Source organism: Melospiza georgiana, chromosome 10 (assembly GCF_028018845.1).
Source record: "Melospiza georgiana isolate bMelGeo1 chromosome 10, bMelGeo1.pri, whole genome shotgun sequence".
NCBI classification, from domain to species: Eukaryota; Metazoa; Chordata; class Aves; order Passeriformes; family Passerellidae; genus Melospiza; species Melospiza georgiana.
The window spans coordinates 15,497,512-15,519,885 of NC_080439.1; the positions used below are offsets into that span (position 1 = coordinate 15,497,512).

At 38.1% G+C, this 22,374-nt stretch overlaps 1 protein-coding gene across 2 annotated transcripts; it reads right to left on the minus strand.

The window, feature by feature from the left end:
- Positions 1-1,928: 1,928 nt before the first annotated feature.
- On the minus strand, positions 1,929-20,926 carry DAW1 (dynein assembly factor with WD repeats 1). Of its 2 annotated transcripts, XM_058031184.1 has the most exons (13): positions 20,856-20,926; positions 19,112-19,184; positions 17,762-17,906; positions 14,494-14,552; positions 13,704-13,826; positions 12,045-12,144; positions 10,166-10,273; positions 9,365-9,471; positions 6,366-6,468; positions 5,872-5,986; positions 4,024-4,100; positions 3,136-3,298; positions 1,929-2,585 (listed from the first exon to the last, which is right to left on the minus strand). In XM_058031184.1, exons 1-13 carry the CDS (start codon positions 20,893-20,895, stop codon positions 2,551-2,553), a joined length of 1,248 nt encoding a protein of 415 aa, XP_057887167.1. In that variant the 5' UTR covers positions 20,896-20,926; the 3' UTR covers positions 1,929-2,550. The 2 variants fall into 2 exon arrangements, with proteins under 2 accessions (XP_057887167.1, XP_057887168.1); XM_058031185.1 differs by lacking the exons at positions 17,762-17,906; positions 19,112-19,184; positions 20,856-20,926 and adding an exon at positions 16,892-16,976.
- Between the last annotated feature and the right edge of the window lie 1,448 nt (positions 20,927-22,374).

Consider the following 22,374-nt stretch of genomic DNA (forward strand, 5'->3'; position numbering starts at 1 on the left):
ACAAACCTAACCACTTCAGGGCTCTCCTGAGGTAATCCTTTTCAATAAGGTCACAGGGAGCCAAGTTTGTCAGCATTTCAGGGTAATGTTGAAAGCTACATCTCCAACCACACAGTGATTAAATTCACACTTGGATAGTATAAGGTATGCAGATTTAAAAAGTGCCAGGTAAAAGGGCTTGAACATACACATTCACCATTTTCATTGAGGGACTAAAGTGGAATCAGAGATAGGGATAAAGCTGCTGCCAGACCCACAGAATGGTTCCAGCAAGTTACATTTAGGCAATACATTCCTAATGCCTATATATATAATTTACAAAATCCACATGTGAGTAAACCAAGGTGCAGAGAACCTAACATCAAAGCATTCACAGAGAATATCCAGAGTACGACTGAAGCTCCTACAAGGTACCAAGCCAGCACCCTTTCCAGCAGTGCTGTGAATCACACCAGGTGGGAAAATATTTCACATATGAGCAGGAAACTTAGATAATTCAGCCTGAAAAGCAGTTCTACACACTCAAGAATCAAGGAAGAATAAGAAATAGAACCCAGATAGCCTGCCAGTCTAATGCATACTGTATTAAACCTCAACTCTAATTTCTTGCAAAAATAGAACAAGGGCTAGAAGCCAAAGCTATTACAGATGTCTGATTCACTAGCATAGTATAAGGAAAAAAATCATGAAGGAAGACACAACAGGAAGAAAACCAAACTAAAAGATTAAGAGGGGGTGGGAGGAGAGTTTAGTTTCTAATCACAGTCCAAATAATATTTTCTACTTCGTGATAGTTCACAGCAAGTCAAATTTCAGTTTTTAACTACATAGCAGTAATTGCATACACCTCACCATAGTAATTTTCCTCCAATTTTGTCAGCTGGAAATCTCCCAGGACACAGGTGCCCATCAGTCTAGGGACACTGAGCAATTTCAAACCAACACAGAACAGCACTGCCCTTCCTGGCCCTTTCAATTCCAACCTTCTGAGATACATTTTTGTCATTCAAAAATTTTGCACAAACACCTAGGAAGCACCACAGGTATTACAAAGACATTTGTGTCAGCCACTTTACCTACTGGTGAAAGTTACATTTTAAATGATCTGCAGCTCTCTGCTCACTTCTCCCACAGCACAGCACCACTTGAAATAACCAGGAAATCTGCCAAGTGATGACAGGGATTTTTGTGTCTTCATTTAGACACAAGGGTGCTGGCAAGCACTCAGAGGTAGTCCCAACACATCAGCTTTAGTAACTTCCTACTAAGTTTAACAGCATTTAGAAGTCAATCAGCCAGAGATACAGAATATAAAGAAAGTACCTCCAAGTTCATTCTCTGCTGTACACTTTCTTTCTCCCTCTTGGCCTCTTCATCCTTCTTTTGAGTCGGCTGGAGGACACCAGCCAGTTCTACTCCTTCACTTATGCCTGCAAGGAGCAACTGCCCTTCCAGGTGCTCTCAAGAAGTGGAGCAAGCTCTGCACAGGTGAAACCTATTGGCAATTTCTGGGAGAGGAAAGCCTGGCTAAAAGCTCATTGCAGGCTAGTAAATGACTTGCAGGTGTTTCTCATCCACTTCTCCATTTATGTCTGTTTCCTTGGATTCCAATCTTTGGCAAGCAGAGTTTCTTCATGCTGGACTTAAACACTAGGCCAAGATTCCAAGTTTAAGTCACTACTAATATTAATTTTTTTTTTTACCTCTGCTCAAAATAGGAGAATGAGGACTGAGCAGAAAGGACTAGATTGACTGGAAAGATGTGGGCAAGTATGAGAGGGGAGTTTAACTGCAGCAGACATGCAATAGTTAATAGCAAGGCAGTTCATAAATGGCTGCTGGCTTTTGCCAGGAATATGAATGAGGCATTGCATTACAAAAAGCAAACTGGCATTTTAATTCAGTATTTTATTACACACACAAAAAAAAGTAATACAAAAGTCCTCAAAACAAGCATGTACCAACACTCCTTCCACAACTGAGATTACTATAATGCTCTGCGCTTTTTTATTAAAAAGATTCCAAGTTAAAAATCATACACAAAGAAACTGAGCTATCCCGTGCATTCATTCTCACTGATCGTGATTTCCCTCTGGTGACTGAAATAACAGACCAGATTCTTCTCAGTGCTACTCAGTGAAGAGGCAACATGCACTAATTGAAAAATAAGGAAAACACAAGAGGGGAAAAAACACTACTTTTCTTCTTTACTATGCAAGTAATCAAATACTAAGCAGGTTGTGTAGCCAAACTGTGGAGTCTTCATCCTTGGAGATACTCAAACCCACGCCAGTCCTGGGCAGCCTGGTTGGATGCCAGGGCTCTGAGCAGGGCAGGCTGTTGTGCTGGATCACCTCCAGTGGTCCCCTCCAACCTCTGCAGTTCTGTGATGCCATATCTAAGCCAAACCTATCAAATCTAGATAACTCTTCTACTTCAACAGAAGGTGAACAAAGAGAATAAAATAAAACAGATCTGAAAGGCTGAGTTTATTGACTCTGAAACTCACAAAGTAGGCAGGCACACATCAAACTGGATCCTTTTCTTCAGTCAGTGCCAGATTCTACAGGAGTTATCCTTGCTCCCTAGTAATGAACACACATTGTGAAGGATCATTTAGGTGCACAGTCTATCTATTCATGTTAATACCTACATCAACAATGTACTCAGGAGACACATAAATATTTTTTCTCTACAACTAGCAACAGGCAGCAGAATCCAGGGCAATACTTTCAGCTGAGATCATCCTGCATCCCATGACTGAAATGAAGGACACCTGATCAGAGTTCAGTACCAAATACACCAAAGGCATGCTTCCTTTGCCTTTTGTTCATCTCCACCTCCCTCATAGCAATGCATTGTGAGAAAATGGCTTAGCCACTGCTCTGGTGCTGGTATGTGCCCACTGGAGTGATGGGAGGGCATGCCCATGCCTTTGCACAAATTTGTTCATGGCCACATTCTCAAATCTCAGTTCTGAAGTGAAGTTCTAGATTTTTTTGACTATATTGTAAGTCACTGCTGGTACCTGCATTTGGTCCCAGGAAAAATTTCAGACTATTTTTGTTTTGCCAGAGCAAGATTTCAGATGTCTTTAAAAAAAAAAAGGAAAGAAAAATAGAATATATTAGTTACCTGTAATGATTGTATCACCTTTGTAGTTAAAGGCACAGGAGAAGATCTCATCAGCATGACCCTCTAATACCTGAAGGCAGTGCCCAGTAGCAGCATCCCAGAGCCGAGCTGTTTTATCAGAGCTGGCTGTTAGTATGCAATTGCCTTTAGGGTTGAAACACACCTTTAAAAATACAGAAATGAGTTATGTTACTCAGCAAGTCAGTATGCGAGAGAAAGAAGCATATCAAAGTGATTGAGGGATGAAAACAGAAAGCAGCAATCTTGCATTCAGTTTTTTAGCTAAAGTCAAGGCTAGTATTCCACTAGAGTCATGTTGGCAAACTTCTGTGGCTGAAAACTTTGTGTACTTACAAAGGCCTTATATACCATGACCTTACTAGAGGAACATAACTTCCAAATAGCAACTTTATTTAGATGTTATCATTATTCCAATGTAAAATTTATACATATTTTATAGAGTTCTACATTAAATAACATACATCTCTGTAGCATCAGAATCTGCACTGGAAAAAATTAATTTTATAGTAAGTCTCCATATTTTTTAAACATTCACGGCCATAACTGCATGGATTTCCAGATAATCAGGTACATTTTTGAGCACTAAGCAGACAATACCAGTTTATCATACAATTCAAAATTGCTTAAGGAGCAGCACACCCAGTATTGTCTTAGCTCAGAAGTAGGAAATTGGTAAACAATCATTGCCTGATAGCTTTTAGCTAAAAGAAATGTTCTTTTAGAAAAGATAACTTCATAGCCAGACCTATCAATCTTAAAGAATGTGGTGGTATAATGATTAACAGTATTCCTGCATCATGGAATAATTGCTGGATTGGATGTCACACACAGTCAAAGAAAAAAAGGTGCAAACCACACACAACTTACCTTTGAAATTTCATCTTCATGCCCTTCTAGCTTTGCAATGCACTGTTTTGTTCCTGCATTGTAGACTCTCGCTGACCCTGTTGCAGTAGGAGCCATATGTGATTGTTATGCTTAAGCACCCATTTCAGTAAGAACATTTGAATAAGGTCAGAAGGAACTCATCCTCAGGTTTAATTTTGGAAGAAATAGAAGGCAAACTTCACAGAGTTTCCTCCAGGGGTAAAGTATGTTGAAAAGAATCTGTAATCTGGGTGGAAAAGACTGACTTCCTTTCCTGACCAGAAATGCATTCTCCTGGAAAATTCCTAACATACAAATACAAAGGTCCACATAGAACACAGCTTACTGAAGCCCATTATTTCAGAATGCCTGTACAATATATTTATAAAGCTTTTATTATAGCTCATTATTTAATAATCTATTAATTATATTTAATAAGATATTTATTAAATATCAGGAATCTTTTTTACATTGGCTTTTCTCTTAATATAGCAAGAACAGGAAAATAGATCCAAATAGTCCTCCCCATCCAGTACGGTAGCCTCTTTCTGGAATTGTGTATCTAAAACTAATACAGTATTGTCATTATGCAGTATAATAGAAATAACTGAGCAGGTGAATACAGAAAACTATTTATTATGATTCCTAGACAAATAATAAACATGCAAAACTTCTGCATGCCAATAACAAAATTGCTTCTTTCACTACCACTTTATTGTGTATTCCTTTGCTGTGCATTAGAAAAGCCTGCTAGTAAAACCACCAGTAAAATTCCAACTATATTTTACATTTAAGCCTAAATCTGAGCCACCACATCAACCCCCTCAAAAGGTATTTATGTACACATTTAAAATGTATTTCCAGCCACAAGTGAAATATTTCCTTCCAAGTTTGAAGTTAAAGGGTAAAGACAAAAGTTCAGTTGATTGAAGTATGAAAATAAGAATTTTGTCACTGGAGAAAACTTTTAAAGTTGAATGCCCAATTTCTGTAATGCAACAAACATTGCTCAGTCGACAGTTTTGAATCAAGCCCTCCTCTTCATCAAGCTAATGAGACAAACTTTAAAGAATTTAGGGATTTTAGTGGAGCTGAGGTTTTAGTTAGAGAATAAGCTTTATTGGAGAAAATCAAAATAAATGGGTAGGCCTTGATGAAGTTAAGACTTAGTAGTTAACTAATAATTGATTGCTTGTCAACATAATGTTTGGTTAGCTGGGTTTATTATGAAGAATATAGAAACTGATAAACAGCTTTCAGGAACATAAGACAATTGTAGGCCTCCTCTGTTCTGAAACCAGTTGAAGACAGGAATGGGAGATCTACCAAGGGTTCATTTGTCGTATTTGCATTGAAAAGGTAGAAAGGTCAGAACGAGGAAGACTTCATTTACTTCCTCATTTTGGGACCCCTCTCCATGAAAGGGACCACCAACCCATTTCAAGGAACAAACTACGCATGCATAACAGCTTTTGAACTAATTACCATACAAAGTGGGGAATGGGATGTACCAAAGTTATGAATATGCATTTGCATTAGGGGTATTCAATACTTGCATGGATAAAAGCACTCTGTAATCACCTGTAAATTGCAGTGTGTATTTGGGAGCTATCCCACAATAAACACACACTTTCTAACTTTAAACTGTTAGAGAGTCTTGGTCCATCACAGTGGGATATTGGTATTAGATCAATATCCATATTTTTAATAAATCACTACATTCAAAGCAGAGCCAAAGGGAAAGGACAGAGGTGTTTGGTGCTGCAGCTCCCCAGCAGAGGCAGGCCCCTCCCTGATGAAGGACAGAGGTGTTTGGTGCTGCAGGTCCCAGCAGTTCCCCTCACTCACCATCAGCAGAGGCCGTTGCAATGCGCTGCCCGGCGTAGTCAAAGCACACGTCCAGCACCTCCTTGCTGTGCCCTGCCAGCGTCGCTATGTGTGTCCCTGTCACTGCATCCCACAGCTGCACACACAAACAGGGACACTGCATTGCTGCTTTGGAATTTACTACTTTACTTTATAGATATCTAGCTGATTGATAGAGCAATTTGTAGAGGCCCTTTCTGATGTTTGACATGCAATAACACGAAAGCTGAATACAAATCAATAATGAGTCATTCTTTAGTTACCATAATGAAGTTCTGTACATTTTTTAGTTCAGTGCATTGATTAAACAAGACTTAACTAGACTGCACTGAAATTAGTAAGATTATAGGTTTTACATTTAGTTGTAAATTCTCTAATTCATTATATGTACTACTTTAAAATGATATGCCTAATTTTAAAAAAGATACATTTTATATGTCAAGTAACTGTATTCACTACCTACTCAACCAGCTTACCATGCATGTTTTGTCCATTGATCCAGTGACAATGAGAGAACAGTCCCAGTTGAACTGGGCACTGCTAATCTCTCCTCGGTGACCTATTAAAGTATGTAGCAACCTACCAAAAAAAATACTTTAAATTATCATTTACATTTATAGAGTATATTTTTATATACACATATAAATTATAAGTTTAGAGAATGGTATAGTTAAGGTGTCAAGTCTTCACCATTCAAAGAGGCAGTAAAAAATAAAATGGAAATTTCCCCCCTTCTCTTTCAAAAATATTTTAGTGAAGGTATTTCCAGTGAAATGTGATGATTTTCAGTACCAGCAACAGATTCCTTGTATTCATCTACACGCTAAGCAAGTACAGCAAGTTTTTCCACATTACTCTCCCATTATCCTACTTCAATGAACTGTAAAAACAGTACATCTTTAAAACTCCATATAATCTAAACCTTTTATAAAATCCACTGAAGATCAAATGGAAGTTAATCAGGTACTTAATGCGAGCATGTTCCCAAATAACAGGCAAATGACAGCCCAACTGAAATATGATTTCTAATCCTCATTAATCCTCATCTTCTTGCTGCACAAGACTAGCAATATAAGTCCCATTAAATTATTCAGCTTTATCTGAGTAGAGAGGTTACAATTAGCCAATACTGCTTCCTATTTAATGGCCTGTAAGGCAACAAAGCCTAAAAAAGATTAATTGAGATATACATCTATTAAAGGATTAGCAAATTGGGTTATTATCACAATGCTAGTATCACTGCATCATTAATAGAAGCAGACTGTAAATAACAGATAAATAATGACTAGAAAAACAACTAAATTAGTTTAAGTGATTAAAATGTTTTTATTCATTGCACAAGATATATAAGAGTAGCCAAATTAATATATGTGCTTAATGAACAGTAAAGAAAATTTCCTGAGCATTTGAATTTGCTATTTTTTATAATAACAAAAACTTGATTACCTTCTTAGCATTTTACAGAATTACTCCTTTTAGTTTCTAACACTGTGAGGTCTACACTGTTGTAATTGTGTTGATTTTTTTAAAATAAAACAAAAAATCGAGAAGCTGGTAACAGAAGAAAACTTAATTTTGTAAACATATCATTTGGTCATCAAGACTGCTGTTACTACTAATACCTAATGCCCAAATACCTAGTAATACATAAAAGAAGTATTAATTTAAAAGCTGAAAACTTAAACTTCTAATTTTCAAGAAGGCAGTGAGGCCTTCAAGCTTTGACATAAAAATCTGATCAATAAACAGAATAAATAGCAATGTGGAGAAGATCTCAGAGAAGCCATTATCAGATAGAAAGAACACAGAAGAAAGACTTATGAAGTGCCATAAAAAATTCCATTTAAGTTCTTTATTAAAAGCAATCAACTTTAGTCATGACAGCATTTCCTTAGCCTTCAGTTTCCAAGTGAAATTTGATCTATGCATGCTCTAGTATTTGACTACAATTGCAAATGAGAAACTGCTTCTCTCTCACATGCTGGTGTCCAGCACCCTGACCCAAGATACAGGACCAGGCTGTTGATTTGCCAAATGAAGCTCTGCAGACACCTTCACCTGAACTACAATGGGCTGTATCTGCCATGGAAATACAGACCTGGATTACAAAAGTGTGTTTCGCCCCCTTCACCCTTTTTTTCTTCTAAATCATAGTATTTTATGAAGAGAATCTCAAACTTTGTTCAGATTTCCTGTGCCTACATCAATTTCCCTCAGGGAAGTTCAGGGCACCTACCCAGAATAAAACTCAGGAACGCACGTGCTCAGCAGCATCAGCCAGCAAAATCAGAAGAAACTCAAATTTGGAAAGCTGTACACCTCATGTGACTCACATGGTGAAAAACAAGCACACAAAATCTCACATACAAGATTTTTGCAAATCTACCTGAATCTGTCAACAGCAAATTATGATTTACTGGCAGTCTTTCTGACTGCAACTTTCCATTATTCCTAAATGTATTCATGCCCAGGTGCCATCTGAAAGGCTGACTGCTGGCCTGGGAACAGTTCTATTGCCCACTAGCTAATCACCAGAGCTGCCAGTGAGAATCTGCTCCTTTACATTGCTGGTAATGGTCCTGATGTGAAGTCCATATTGATTTCATAGAAAAAAGCAACATGAAAGTCCCCAGACTTTGATTTCACAGTAGGCTCAGACAATAAGCTGCAAAAAGTTGTTTTCACACAAAAATACTTGCAAGAACATCAGGCTGAAGGAAGTTGAATTCAAAGGTCAATTTGCTGAATGAGTGTTGGTGTTGAATCAGCTCAAAGATTATAGGATCAAGCCTTTAATGATACACTGTGTGTACACTACTTATAAATCACACACTTAGTCTCACTTTTATATATATTGTCTGTTATCCCAAGATATCACTATATACACACCTTCCTTTTATATATAAATTTCAGAGATATTCCCCTTTCTCTCAAAAAAAAAGAAAAAGCACAACCTCTGTAAACAAAATGGAATGGTTATCTTCATAAATTACTTTGTCAATAATCAGGCTGATCATTTTATTAATTTACTTACACTGAGTTTCCCACTGAAAAAACAAGTGAATTTGTCAGTATTATGCAAGTTAATATTTACCTGCTGCATTATTATTTGTTGGCATCTCAATCAAGAGATTTTGTTCTCTACAGTCAAAGGAGAACACATTGTAAATTTATATTGACAAAGGATGGTGAGAAGGAAAAAATACACCCTCTAGGGTCAGGGTCAGTCCAGTCTTTCCACCTCTTTAGTACTCATAAGATAGACAGAAATTTGAAACAAAGAATACATATAAAAGCATTTCATAAGCAGCATTCCTTTTCACAAGAACAAAGAGAACAGTAGTAACAAATTACAAGACCAAAGAACATATACTCTAAATTAAATACAAGCTCTGTAAGATGCAGCTCAACATTTTCTATTTAGTTTGTCCTGAAATCATGCAAAGTAAAATTATATTTATTACTGCTGTAGTACCTGCCAGTGCCAACATCCCATACTGCCACTGTATGGTCAAAGGAGCCAGTGATGATCCTGTCTCCAGTGGTATTGAAAGACAGAGCAATAATTTCTGCTGAGTGCCCCTAAGAGAATTTTTAAAAAGGAGTATGAGAATACAAATTATTACTTTTCCATTAATATAGTTTAATATGTAGTCTTTTACCAGCAGCATAATCCTTCCATAACTCATCACTATTTTATTTACTGTCTTGTCCAGTATACCACAATTTTGACAGAAAGATCTACCTGACTGAGGAATAGTCAATATCCCAGCAACTGCAAAAACTCAGGCACACCACTTAAACAGGAAGCTTATTCACTATATGTCTTAGGATTTATGTGAGAGAAATGCACTGAAGCAGCAGAGGCCAATCTGACCCTGGGGAATGCCAGCAAGCCATGCAGAGCAAAGAGAGATGACAATCTAGAGGTACCTGGATGGCTGTCCTCTGCCCATGTTTACCTCTCCATACAGAGGAGCTCACAACTGACTGTAGAGCAGCAGGTTTTAACAAGTAATGGAAGGGATTCTAATCTATAGCAGTAATGTCACTGCAATGAGAAAATTTGTCTTTTGATAAATAGGACTCATAAAACATCACAGCTTTCTCATTCCCTTCCAGTGTTCTTATTCTGTTTTGGAACTGTAGTTACTATGGGATTACCTGGTAAAAGAACTGCAAGGTTTGAAACAGCTGGAATGGTTACACTGTTATTTATCTCAGCTGGAAAACTAAGTAAGGAACACCTCTGAAAACATAAGAAATGCAAACATACATTTAAAGAGGCTACTTCTTCTCCTTTCTCTAGATCCCATAATTTGGCAGTGGTGTCCATGCTTCCAGTTGCCAACAGTGTGCTCTGAGGATTAAATGACAAACATACCTGCAGCAAGAAACATTGGATAGAAAAAGTTTAAAGGAATCCATTCATATATATTTTCTAAATAAACTAAACAAGGGTCAGGATTAATATTTTTAAATAAGACAAAGGTCTGATAATATTTTATGACATACAGAAAACTTGCAGAATTCTTCCAACAAATCCTTACCACATAATTCTGGATAAGTACTCAAACCAAGTGGACTCCATGCAAGCACATGCTTTGTTTTCTTTATTTCAAAATACTCTTTGAAATCCTCCAATTACTGTCCAGTCTGACTGTGCTGTCTAGCACTATCATTTGGTAGGTTTTCTCTGTTCCTTGATGAGACTGGGGCAAAAATCATGCAAACAGTTCTGTGTACCCACAAACACACTCTGTGCACTCCTACCCTACCAGGTGTCATTATCAATGTCATTTGTCAAGGGCATTGCCACAACATCATAGTTAAGAAAAAGCAAGAATAAAAGCTCAACAACTACTTTAATTAATTTCTCACATTAAAAAACCATGTATTCACCCTCCCATTTTCTGTAATTATTCAATGTGATTGCTCTGCAAATAAAGAATAGCAGGTGCCATGAAAAAAGGAAAGCAGCAGCTCAGTTTTTTCATCTTGAGTAACTATGGGCATGCCCTTGCCAGCAATGTATCAGATGCAATAATGGCCTTTCAGAAACAGGTCTGATTCAGAGAAACACATCATTTCCTGCTGGCAATTATCTCCTTCTAATTACTTGTCAGCACAACTCATAACAGTTCAGTTCTAATCTAACCCCAAAGAAGTCAGAAAAAATGGAGAGACCTTTAAATATTTACCTGACTGATTTGTGGAAGTAAAACCACTGCAGCCTTTCTCACTAAGCAAACATGCTCTCCATTGTAAGGGGTAACTCAGAGCATCCAGAGAATCAAAAACACACTGAAACAAACCCCAAATTCCAATATAGTAAACCACTATCTTCTCATCTCTTTCTAGTTAAAGCCTCTCAATCTACAATTAAATTAAAATTGTTTTTTCAGAAATCATTTTGAGCAGTATTTCATTGAATAGTGATTGTATAGCTATTAAAAAAACAAACAAAAACCCCATTCATCATGGAAATCCAGAGTTTTAGTGGTTTTGCCCTGATCTTTCAAACTGAAAGTTGTGCATCAAGGCACTTGGTGCTGCTGATTGGGGTCCTAGTGCATGGGAGAGGAAACCAAGCATTTTTAAGCTTAAACTGTTTTAATTTCATAGATCTTTGACATTTCAGCATCCCACATATTCCCAGTTAACACATTTTAAATTTCAGAAACTTGTTCCCCTACAGCTCCAATTGGTTCTGTACATGAAGTACAGATCTCTGTGTGAAAGACAACAACACAAGCAATGATGTTCTTGTATATTTAGTTCTGCAAATGTGAGAGGCAATGGAAGATAGCTAGGAAAACATGCGATATGTGATCAAACAAAAAGTATGTAAAATAAAGTGAAAATTCCAGTTGCTATGGTATTTTTCCACGTTTAAACATTTAGCAAACAAGGGAAATCAGAACAAAGTAAAAATAACAATATCATTTCAAACTGTGTATGGGGGTTTATTCTATATCAAGAACTGTCAGACTATCCTCCCTTGCAGTGCAGAAATGTTAACAGGACCTGGATGTATGAATAGATGTGCCACAAAAACTGTGCCTTCCATGGGGCTCACAGGGAGTCAGAGCTCACAGTCATCAATGATAGTGTGAGGAAACACAAAGGAATAATAAATACCCATCACTACTCACTATTTCTGCACTATGTCCTCTGAAGGTATGATAACATTTTCCTGTTTCTGTACTCCACACTTTGCAGGTTTTATCAAAAGATCCAGTGGCAATCTTGTCACTAGATAGGAAAAAATAAATCCTATAATTTTTATGTAGAAAAACCCTCTGACTCCAGAGACAGCAGAATCCAGAGAAACAATACCCAGCCTTGGAAACTCCCATGCACTTTTGTGCTTGCTGCCACACTACAAGATCCTGCAGCAGGAATTCACAAACACAAGTTACAGCAAGGCAAAAAATGAGCAGACACAGGGAGTTTCTAAGAGAGCTACTGAGCCTATCTATTAGCACAGGAGTGTTCCTAACTGATGACTGACCTACTTTAGGGAATGATGCTGTGCTGTACTTACAGATTTATTAAGAAGTTATTTAATCAGATAACACCTGTTTACCAACAATTATAAATGCAGTTCACCCAGATTTCAGAAGTTGAACTCTACTCCCACTGAAGTCAGTGGAAGTGTTGTGACCATCTGCAGTTAGAGCAAGACTAAAGTGAAGTCTCCAGAAAATGTACCAAGGGGCACTGTACCAAAACCTAAAGATTAGCAGAAAAAAAAAAGGGGTTTTATCAAATTTTTAATACCAAAGCAGTTCAAAGTTCTCTTAAGGTTTTGTCTCACTGTATGTTCCTTCTCCACTGTTATGTTGCAGTCTAGTTACTGATCTTTGCACAGATTTTTGTCATTAGTTGCGCCAAGCCAGAAAAATGAACTTCATTAAATGGTTTTATAAAGTAAAGAATTAGATCAGAATATGACACTGACACAAAAGGGTCTAAGTTTTCCTTTTCATATAGAAGAAAGAGATGAAGTTTCAAATAGTGTAAGAACAAATATTTTAACATGGTAATTGTGTATTGTTCAACTGGTAAACAGGACATCTGACAATAATGTGATTCAACAGAAAAAATAGGAATTAATTTATCTTACTTTACAGAAAAAATGTTTTTTTCCCACATGACAGCTTCCTCAGGAAGCAAATGGCAATGAAACTTCAGTAGCTAACATGTAATTCCCTTCACCTAAAGGTGGCAATTCCAACCTAGGGCAAAAAATTACTGAAGAAAACAAAAGGTGCAAAAATTAATATCTGATGTTCACACAGCAGCACCTTGTGGATTTTACAAAAATTACTCAAAAGCTGTGACATTTCTAAATCATGTCCTAAATAATATTGAATTTGTAATGGCAAATGGAGAAATCCACTTCTTTTTCCTTAACTGAAGCAACACAGATTGTCACATCACATACAATTACATGGAGGCAGAAGAGAATGATTGACATTCAGAACACAATCTGGTCATGTAGATATTACTGAAATAAACTGTGTTTTGATACATTCAACTAACTCATATTTTTTTTCAAGATTGAATACCTAATTAAATTTTTGGTTAGAATTTCTAAATTCAATTTTAAAAAATGATAGCAGATAGCATGTTTGAATGGATCTCTTGTACAAATAATGACAGTGTCATCCCACAGTGATTAGCGATAGCTGAACTCTACAAACTCAGAAGCTGAACTCTTTCAATTTAAAAGAGTCTATTCTCAGTTAGAGTATTTATAAAATAACAGTACTAGCAATTATGAAGAATCTCAGAGGAAATTTATTTACCCATAAGGATTATTGAAAGCTATTGCATAGACAACGTTTCTGTGTCCCTCCAGCGAATGCAGCTCTTCTCCTGATGCTGTATCCCACAGTTTGCAGGTTCTATCATAGCTTCCAGTGATAAAGCTAAAGCAAAGAGAAAGTCATTTCTGAATACAGCAAATATCTTACTGGTCCCAACGCACTGCCAAATTATTTATTTCCACAGATTTTAGCTAGCATTGTCTCAGACCCTAAATCTGTATTCAAAAATACAGATTTATGACCATAGACGTTCCTTTTCTTCTTTCTTTTTAACATTTAAGGCATAAAACCACATTTTCTCTAATCTTTAATGTATTTTAATTAGAAAGCATGCTGCTGTTCTTAAGGCATGAAGGAAAAACTGATAAGACATATGTCCACAGTGAAATCAATTAACACGAAAGTTACACTTTCACTACAGTGAAATTCCCAAATGAGTTCATGTCAAAGACTCATTCAGCTTTAGCAATATTTAGTTAATGGCCATAAAGGTGCTTCTTTCTGGAATATGGTAATTGTGAACTGACTATGACTCTGGAAGAAAAAAATTACATAAATTGAATCTCACCTGCTACTTTTTTGCATCTCCCATGGGTTTTCCACAGAGGCCTGAAATATAATCCCCAATTATGCCCAAAGCTGCTTATAAGCAGCAGAGCTGAATCCTTTCTGCAGCAAGATAAGAGCACTGAAGTTTCCTTACCATTTAATTTACAAGTACAAAACTTCAATTAATGATTAGGTACTTTGACTTTGAAAAACAACTTACCGGGAACCAGATTTGTTAAATGCAACATTAGTCAGAGGCAATATGTGTGTTCTAAGCACCTGAAATAGAAGTGGAGGCAGTGAGAGGAAAAACATTTGAAGCTAAAAAAATAAACAAAATTGCTCAAAATATTCAACAGATTAATTTTTTCTCCTCCTCCTGTTAGAGGAGAATAAATCCCACATTAATCATCAGGTTACCACTGAAGATGTTATATAGTACTGATTTCAATTTATACTTAATTTCAATGAACTGGTTTTTTCCAATGTTTGCATTTTCTTCACCTTCTCCAAGACCAGCAAAACAACCCTAGACCAGAGCTGAATGTGCAAAACAAAAGAGGAGACCATGAAGACTATATGATCACTGATGAAAGAAATCTCAACTAATATTAAGCCTTAGCCAGTGAACCAAGAAATCCAGTTAAATTTGAGACTTTAAGGGTGTGAGATGCTTCCAGCTGGCACTTGACTTTGTTGTACAAAACAGGAAGAAAAAAGAAATATAAGCTACAGCTTATAACAATATAAGTTACAGCACTGTCTTATGAGGTCATGACAAGGTGTGCAAAACCATAACAAAGATACTCAGCAAGACAAAATTCCAAAACAGAATTTCAACTTTAATGTCTGCATGGATTGTGTAGGTTGTGGAGGTTGTTTTCTAACAATGCTTTAATCAGACACACAGGATCATTCATGTGAACAAGCCCATAGCCATAGTAACACATATTAAGGTTTATTAAGCAGAGGTGAAAATAGTTTCAGATACTGCAATGGAAGTCACCATGCCATGATACTTTAAAAAGAACCAAAAAAACCCCATAATCTGGTTGGTGTTTGAATAAACTGGCTTATGTAAATCATAGTTTGCACTTGAAAAATTTTCACCTATTAGAAGCTGCCCTCTCCTCAAGTCTAAACCATAATAAAATCATAAACTGGGAAATCACCACAATTGCTGACAGTGAAGTAAAGGGACATTGAAATACCCCAGTGGTTCACTAGGTCTTTTCTGTAGTGTAAGAATGAAGAAGAAACTCTTTATGAACAGTGAGATTTAATCACTGACATATTACCAGAGCTTCAACTTTTTTTGCTTATCTCAAGTTTTCCAAGCTGCCTGTCTCCAAAAGTAAAATGAGAAAGGCTCATAGATCTTCTACTCAGAAGAGTAGGGATTCATCAAAATGGAAATAACAGTTGATAAGTGAAGGACTGAGAGGGAGAGAGAAACAGAAAATGCATTTTATGGTATAGAAACAGCAATTTCTGCTCTCTAGAGAAAGCAACACAAGTTGTACTTTCAGCTACACAAGTGGGAATGGGCAATCAAGATATGGAAATGACAATAATATTATGTTTTTTAAAAAAAGCCACAATATCTTTCTGCATATTATTATGGAAATCTCACCCATAACGTTTTGGGACTACATGCAAGCAGCTCTGAACAACAAAGTTATTTTGAAATTATGAAAAAAGGGAGGAAAACAAGATGGTTTTTTATGTAATTTCAGATTATGAGAGTAATTCTGTTCTTCCAATGCCCAGTGCTGCTGTTGCTTCATCCACAGAACTCTGAGCCAGCAAGAATTACCTGTGCAAATGACACAATAATCAAACCCTAAGGCAATATTAGAAAAAATATACCTCAGTTCTGCAAAATCTGCTACAGCTGTACCTAAGATAAAAATCTGCAAATTACTATATCATCCCATGCCATGGAATAGTTTAAAACCCGAGAAATTGCTATAAAACTTAATTTCTCTGCAGGGTACCTAACACACCACCATCACCACAATCACTGGAAATAACAAAAAGATGACACTTATACACTTGTTTCAGATTATACTCCAGTGCAACAGGAATAAAAACCATTCCTTTCCAAACAATGCACACATGGAACATTTTTTCAGGGAAAAGAAAAAAAAATCTCACTCCCACCCATCTCTTCTATTTTATTAGTATCTCAGAAGGACCTGGTACTCATATTTCATTTAGGAGCCTTAAATGAAACTGAACAACAAAAAAGTTTTTTTCACACACTTCTAACCACTCTTGAGTGAAGGAAATAATCTAGCACTGATTGGATTTGCCTGCTTCTATTATTTCCAAATACAGAAGCTCAGACACAGGACTACACCCAACAATGAACAAATACATTATTTACACTCAAGTTTGAACAAGCATTTGGAGATTTGTCAGTCTCTGTGATGAACAAACAATTTCTGAAGCTTTTGAAAAGCACGGCATTACCTCAGTTGAGAGGATAACTTGGAAGAGAAACTTTTTTAATTCAAGATGCCTTGCTACATAGCTCTGTTTCCAAGGTTAAATACATCTTTCTTTGCAGAATTCACCCAGATGAGTATTGTTGGTCAAAAGAACCAAAGTTATACCTTGGAGAATGCAAGGGGTTTCATAGCTGAACAAACCAACACAAAACTTCTTTTCCTCTTCTAATTTAAGGTAACAATAAACGCCACAGCACTGACCAACACTTTAATAGCTACACATTGCCATCTGCTGACACAATAAAGATACAACGTTTAACTATGTCAGATTGTAGCATGAAATATCTCAAAGAAAGTTTCATTTCCACAATTAAATACAGTTCAACCTATTCCCTTCTGACATACTCAATCCTGGATTTGAAGCTCTGAAAAGTCTCTGTAATAATTGTTCTTAAAATTCCTATTTGTTTGAAAAAAATATTTCAAGTCTGGTCTGTAAGCTGAAAATCAATTTATCAATATTTAAAGATAACAGTAATGACAGAAAGCAATGAAAACCAGGATTTGTAATGACAACTGCATGTAGCATAAAACCCCATAAAATAATAGCATAAATCCCACAATCTTCACAAAATGAAGAACAAGTAGACACATGTATGAATATATTTTGGTGCTTTCCCAACAGCTAATTTACGTGGGGTCGATTTACAGGTTTTGTTTAAATGTAACTATGGGTGTTGCTGGCCCACAAACTCTTACTCAACAAATAAAAGATTGATTTTTCTCCATCTAAAACACACCCTAGTTATTAAGCCTGGCTAAACAAGATCTATGAGCAGTTATACCTCTCAGCTTTATTAGGGGAATTCCTGGCAGAAAAAACAAGCCAGACTCAGCTGCTCTAAAAGTGTAGAGAGGATTGAAAAGTGCCAGGGAATCAGTCATACAGCACAATACACAGCAGTAAAACATACTCACAGTATCACAACTTAAACCCCCACAAATGCCCAAAATTATTTTAAAGATGCCTCTGACCTTAAAAAGAGAGAATTTGTGATTCTGTTTTTCCCCTAGCTTCTCCTGCAATCTTTGCACTAGATGTATGATATGTTCCAAGCAGGAAGCTGTGATGAGAGGTTCTCTTTTCTGGATTTCTTCTACTAAGGCTGTAACATCTGTGCTAATTATGAGAAAAGAACAAAAACAAACTCAATAAATACCCCAAACCCACCACATTCCATCCTCTGGAAACAATTATGAATTTAAACCAAAGAATATTATTTACTTGCCAAGAAATTGAAGTAAGCAATTAAATGTTATTCATTTATCTCATTCTGTAAAGGCCTAAAGAAATAAATCTTTCTTGGTTTTTATATTTCCTTCCCTCTCTTACTGAAGTTGTACAGTAAAATTCAACTTTTAAAAATTGTAGCTTGGCAAGAAATTTATCTTTTCAAATGATTTCCATGGAGGATCAGGCATGGGAGATGTGTGTCCCAAACTGTCAGTTTAAATATCTGAATTATACTGGAATTTCATAAATTCCAAACAAATTGCCCATGAAGTAGTAACAAGATAAATTATGTATGCAAAGTCTTAAATTCATCTCTGTCTGTGGCTTTAGAAATCTATGGCTGTTTTTACAGCTCTTAGTTTTGTCAGTAACTATACATGCTGCAGTGTACTGATGTCCCTGGAGCCCCCAGTGAGGGGGCCACAGCTGCTCTGTGGAACTGGATCCTCCTTCCATTCCATCAGACAACCACTGATTTCTGGCTTTCTGTGAGAAACTAAGGGTTGACAATACCCAGCAGTCAAATCACAATACACTCTTAAAATCAGCTTAGCAAGAAAGCCAAGCATTTCTGTTAGTATGGGAATTATTCAAGTCTAACGGGATTTTCTGCATCAGACTTCTAAATGGGAGCCAGTACATCATAAAAGAGTATCCTCTCAGTGTTTATACTCCTGTTCAGTAACACCAGACAACTTATTTCTTTTACAAAGAGACTTGGTAGGTTTTACCCCCAGCACTATACTGGACAGTCCTAAGTAGACAAAACTCAATAATTTTTAAATTGGGATTTTTCATCCTGCATATCCAGCTTACACTATCTACGGACAGGCTTACATGCAAGGCCTCTTCCATGTCAATGCTGATATTAAGACAATCATTACTTCATGTCTTTCTGCCTAATAAACTCCATGGATTTAGGTAACTTTATTTAACAGTGGCACTTTGTTACTGAAGCCCTTCCTACCAGAGCACATAGGCTCCTCCTAATAGCTGATCTCAGTTATGTGTAACACAGTCAAATAGAGTTGTACATGAACATGCTATAAAAAGATAAAGAATGCTGTTATCTGAAGAAACAACATACTTACTCAGGTCTAAGATGGAGCAGATCTATTGATCTGGTCTTTGACTCACCACCTTCTACATATTCCAAAATAATTCCTTTAAAAACAAGTGATAAACAGGTCATAATTAGACTTCTGGAGTTTTATAACACGTGCTGTAGACAGCAGCACTTCCACTTTCACAGCTCTACTGACTGCAGGAGACGCAGTTCCAGTTCTTGGAGCTGGAAGGAGGTTAGCTGTTATTGCTGACAGTAAGCATGGTGATGAACAAATCTGATATGCTTATATGAAAAAAGATGTTAAATAATATTATTTCTGAGCTATCTTCTATTCTAGAAATGAACAAGATCTTTTTTTCCAACAGCTTTTTGTATCATTTCATCAGCATTAATTTTAAAGAAGCTGTCTTCAAGATACTTGCTGTAGTTTGGTGTTCCAAGAAGTCTGGGAAACATTTTACAAAACTTATTATTTATATTTATTCTAGTGTTTGCAAAGGCTTGAGTGCAGTAGGGTATCAAAAATCATTAAAACACTTTACATTCCCAGGTTTGCTCTGGCATCTCTGCAACTTCCACTGAACTGGAGTATTAAAATGTTTAACCACATGGCTTCCTGTTTTGAAACAGCTAATAAAGGGCTCAGCTGCTCCTTGACTTTCTGTGGGAAAAGACAACTTAGATTAACTTCTGTGTCATTCTGCATTTCACAAAGTTCATAGGAAAAGTCACACTTCTGTGACTACACTGCCACGAGCTTCTTCCATTTCTTTATGTGTTGGCACTGCAATAAGTAACCCATCCATGTAATGTATGATTATTGCTTGTGGATATTTCTGTCGAGCTGGAGACAAAGCCTGTGCCACAAACCATTGGCAGATAGTGGGCAAGTTTTTGAATTTGAAAAGAAGATCCTTTTTCTAATATACTTCCCGAGCTGGTTGTCTCCAGCTTGTTTCACGGCTGAAATTTCACTGAGTCACCTGAGTACAGGGTACACCATGCCAGTCTGGCAGCACTGCTTTTCAAAGCATGGCTCCACTCAGAAAATTTAAAAATGAAGGAACAAAAATAGGAATTAGTATCGGCTAGGTTGGAAAAGGCCTCTGAGATCATTAAAACCAACCCAGGACCAAACACCACCTTGTCAACCAAACCCTGGCACTGAGTGCCAGTCCTTAAACACCTCAGTGATGATGAGTCCATCACCTCCCTGGGCAGCCCTCTCACCCGTCTGATCACTGTTTCTGTGAAGAATTTCTTCCTAATATCCAATTTAAACCTCCCTTGGCACAGCTAAAGACAATCCTCTCATCCTCTCACTGGCTGCCTGGCAGAAGAGACCGGCCCTCACCTGGCTCCAACCTCCTTTCAGGTAGCTGTAGAGAGCGGCAACTTTTTTTGCTAAACAGCCATTTAAAAACACAAGCACTTTTTTTTTCCCCCGTGCCATCTACAGTCACCGTTGACTTTTTAGACTCCTTACTGTGATGCGAGTAAGACTGCTTTGACTTCGCAGTAAGTCACTGATTACACCCCCGACGGGCGATGAGCCGCTCCCCGCTGCAGCCTCCCAGGCAGGCACCGGGACAAGCGGCGGCAGCCCCGCTCCGCTCGGGCCGGCTGCGGGTGCACCGCTGAGGGGCCCCGCTATGACGGGCAGCCCGCACACCCCGCCGCACGCCCCACACCCGCAGGCTCCCGCCCTCCGGCCCCGGCACAGCCGCCGGCAGCGCCCGGAGCCCCCAGCCCCGCTCGCTCCGCACCCGGCGGGAAGTAGCGCAGCAGGAGCCGCCTCAGCGCCATCGCCGCCACCGCCGGCCCGGCCCGCGCGTCCGCCCGCAGCCATGGCAACGGCCCGGGGCGCATGCGCGGGGCTGAGGGGCCGGGCCCGCCATGGCGGGAGCGCTGCTGCAGCCGTGCAGCCCGGTCAGTGCCGACGCCCCGGTGCTGGCGCTGGGCACTGCATCATCCGTACGGGGCTGAGAGGGCTTCGGGGCTGCGCCGCTGGGAGGAAAGGAGCGGATCTAGGAAGGAGTGCGCTAAAATACACACATAAAATTCGGAGTGCTGAAGAGCTACTATAGTGACCGTGTAGCCAACGTGTGAAAGCTTTTTGGAAAGCGACTAGTTGCTTATGAAAGAAAGAGAGCAAAGATTAATTAAATTTTTTTAAAAATAAAGAAAGAAAAACCTAATCAGTTTGATTTTTTAAAAGAGATACTGAAGGTCAACTATGAAAATACAGTTTAGAATCACAGAATCATTAAGGCTGCAGAAGGCCTTGCAATAGAGACCAGCCATTAACCCTGCACTGCCATGTTCACCACTGAACCATGTCCCCAAGAGCCACATGCCTGTAGAGCACTGCCAGGAATGGTGATTCCACCAATTCCCTGAGCAGTTCTCAATATCCAGTCTAAACCACACCCTGGCACAAGTTGAGGCCATTCCTCTCATCCTGTCACTTGTTCCCTGGGAGAAGAGGCCCACCCCGGTCACTACAGCCTCCCTTCAGGGAGCTGGGAAGTGATTGTGTCACCCCAGTCTCCTCCCCATCTAAACACCCCCTGCTCCCTCAGCTGCTCCCCACAGGCCGTGCCCCACACCCTGCATCAGTTCCACTGCCTTTCTTTGCATGTGCACTTCATCAAAAAGAGAAGAAAAAATGTCATTGAAAAGAGAAAACCAATATGGAAGCACGAGAAGACAATGCATTAATAGCATGAAAAATTTGAGTCGAGCTTATGCTGAAATGGCTGTAGAGCATCAATAGGGGGAAGCAGTAAACACATTCTCATTTGGCCAATCTCATAGCCCACGTTGTTGACAATAGATCAATACAAGACAGTCCCACTCAGTGTTTAACAACACATGACTTTTCCAAAACCACCCATATGGCTCCCTACAGCTTCACTTTGAAGACAGTCCTTTGGTTTTTTGAAAGCCAGGAAATAAAATACAATGGCCAATTCCAGACTTCAGGACACGCCTGGGGGACAAAATGGTCTTTGAGTTTTTCATTCCCATTTGTTTGTTTTAAGTCTTTTATCTTGTTTGTATATGGAAAGTCTTGAGGCAGATAAGAAATATTTTTATTGAAAAGAATCTGAACAGCTTTCCGACTTACTTGGACCAACCCTATTCAAAAATAGCTTTTTGAGCAACCCCAAATCTTGGTGGTCTCCAATTTCTTAACAACTTTTTGTATTTAGCATAAAATTTATTCACCCAGATTATAAATTCAGAATAAAAATATTTTTCTCTTCGTTTAACTTAAATTAT

Excerpts from the sequence above, each read along its gene's own strand:
- DAW1 (XM_058031184.1), bottom strand. The coding sequence starts at position 20,895 with ATGGCGCTGAGGCGGCTCCTGCTGCGCTACTTCCCGCCGG. Across the intron at positions 12,145-13,703 it reads GCTTTCAATAATCCTTATGG|TGACAAGATTGCCACTGGAT; the intron begins GTAAATAAATTT and ends TTTCCTATCTAG. Across the intron at positions 3,299-4,023 it reads ATGAAGATGAAATTTCAAAG|GTGTGTTTCAACCCTAAAGG; the intron begins GTAAGTTGTGTG and ends GTATTTTTAAAG.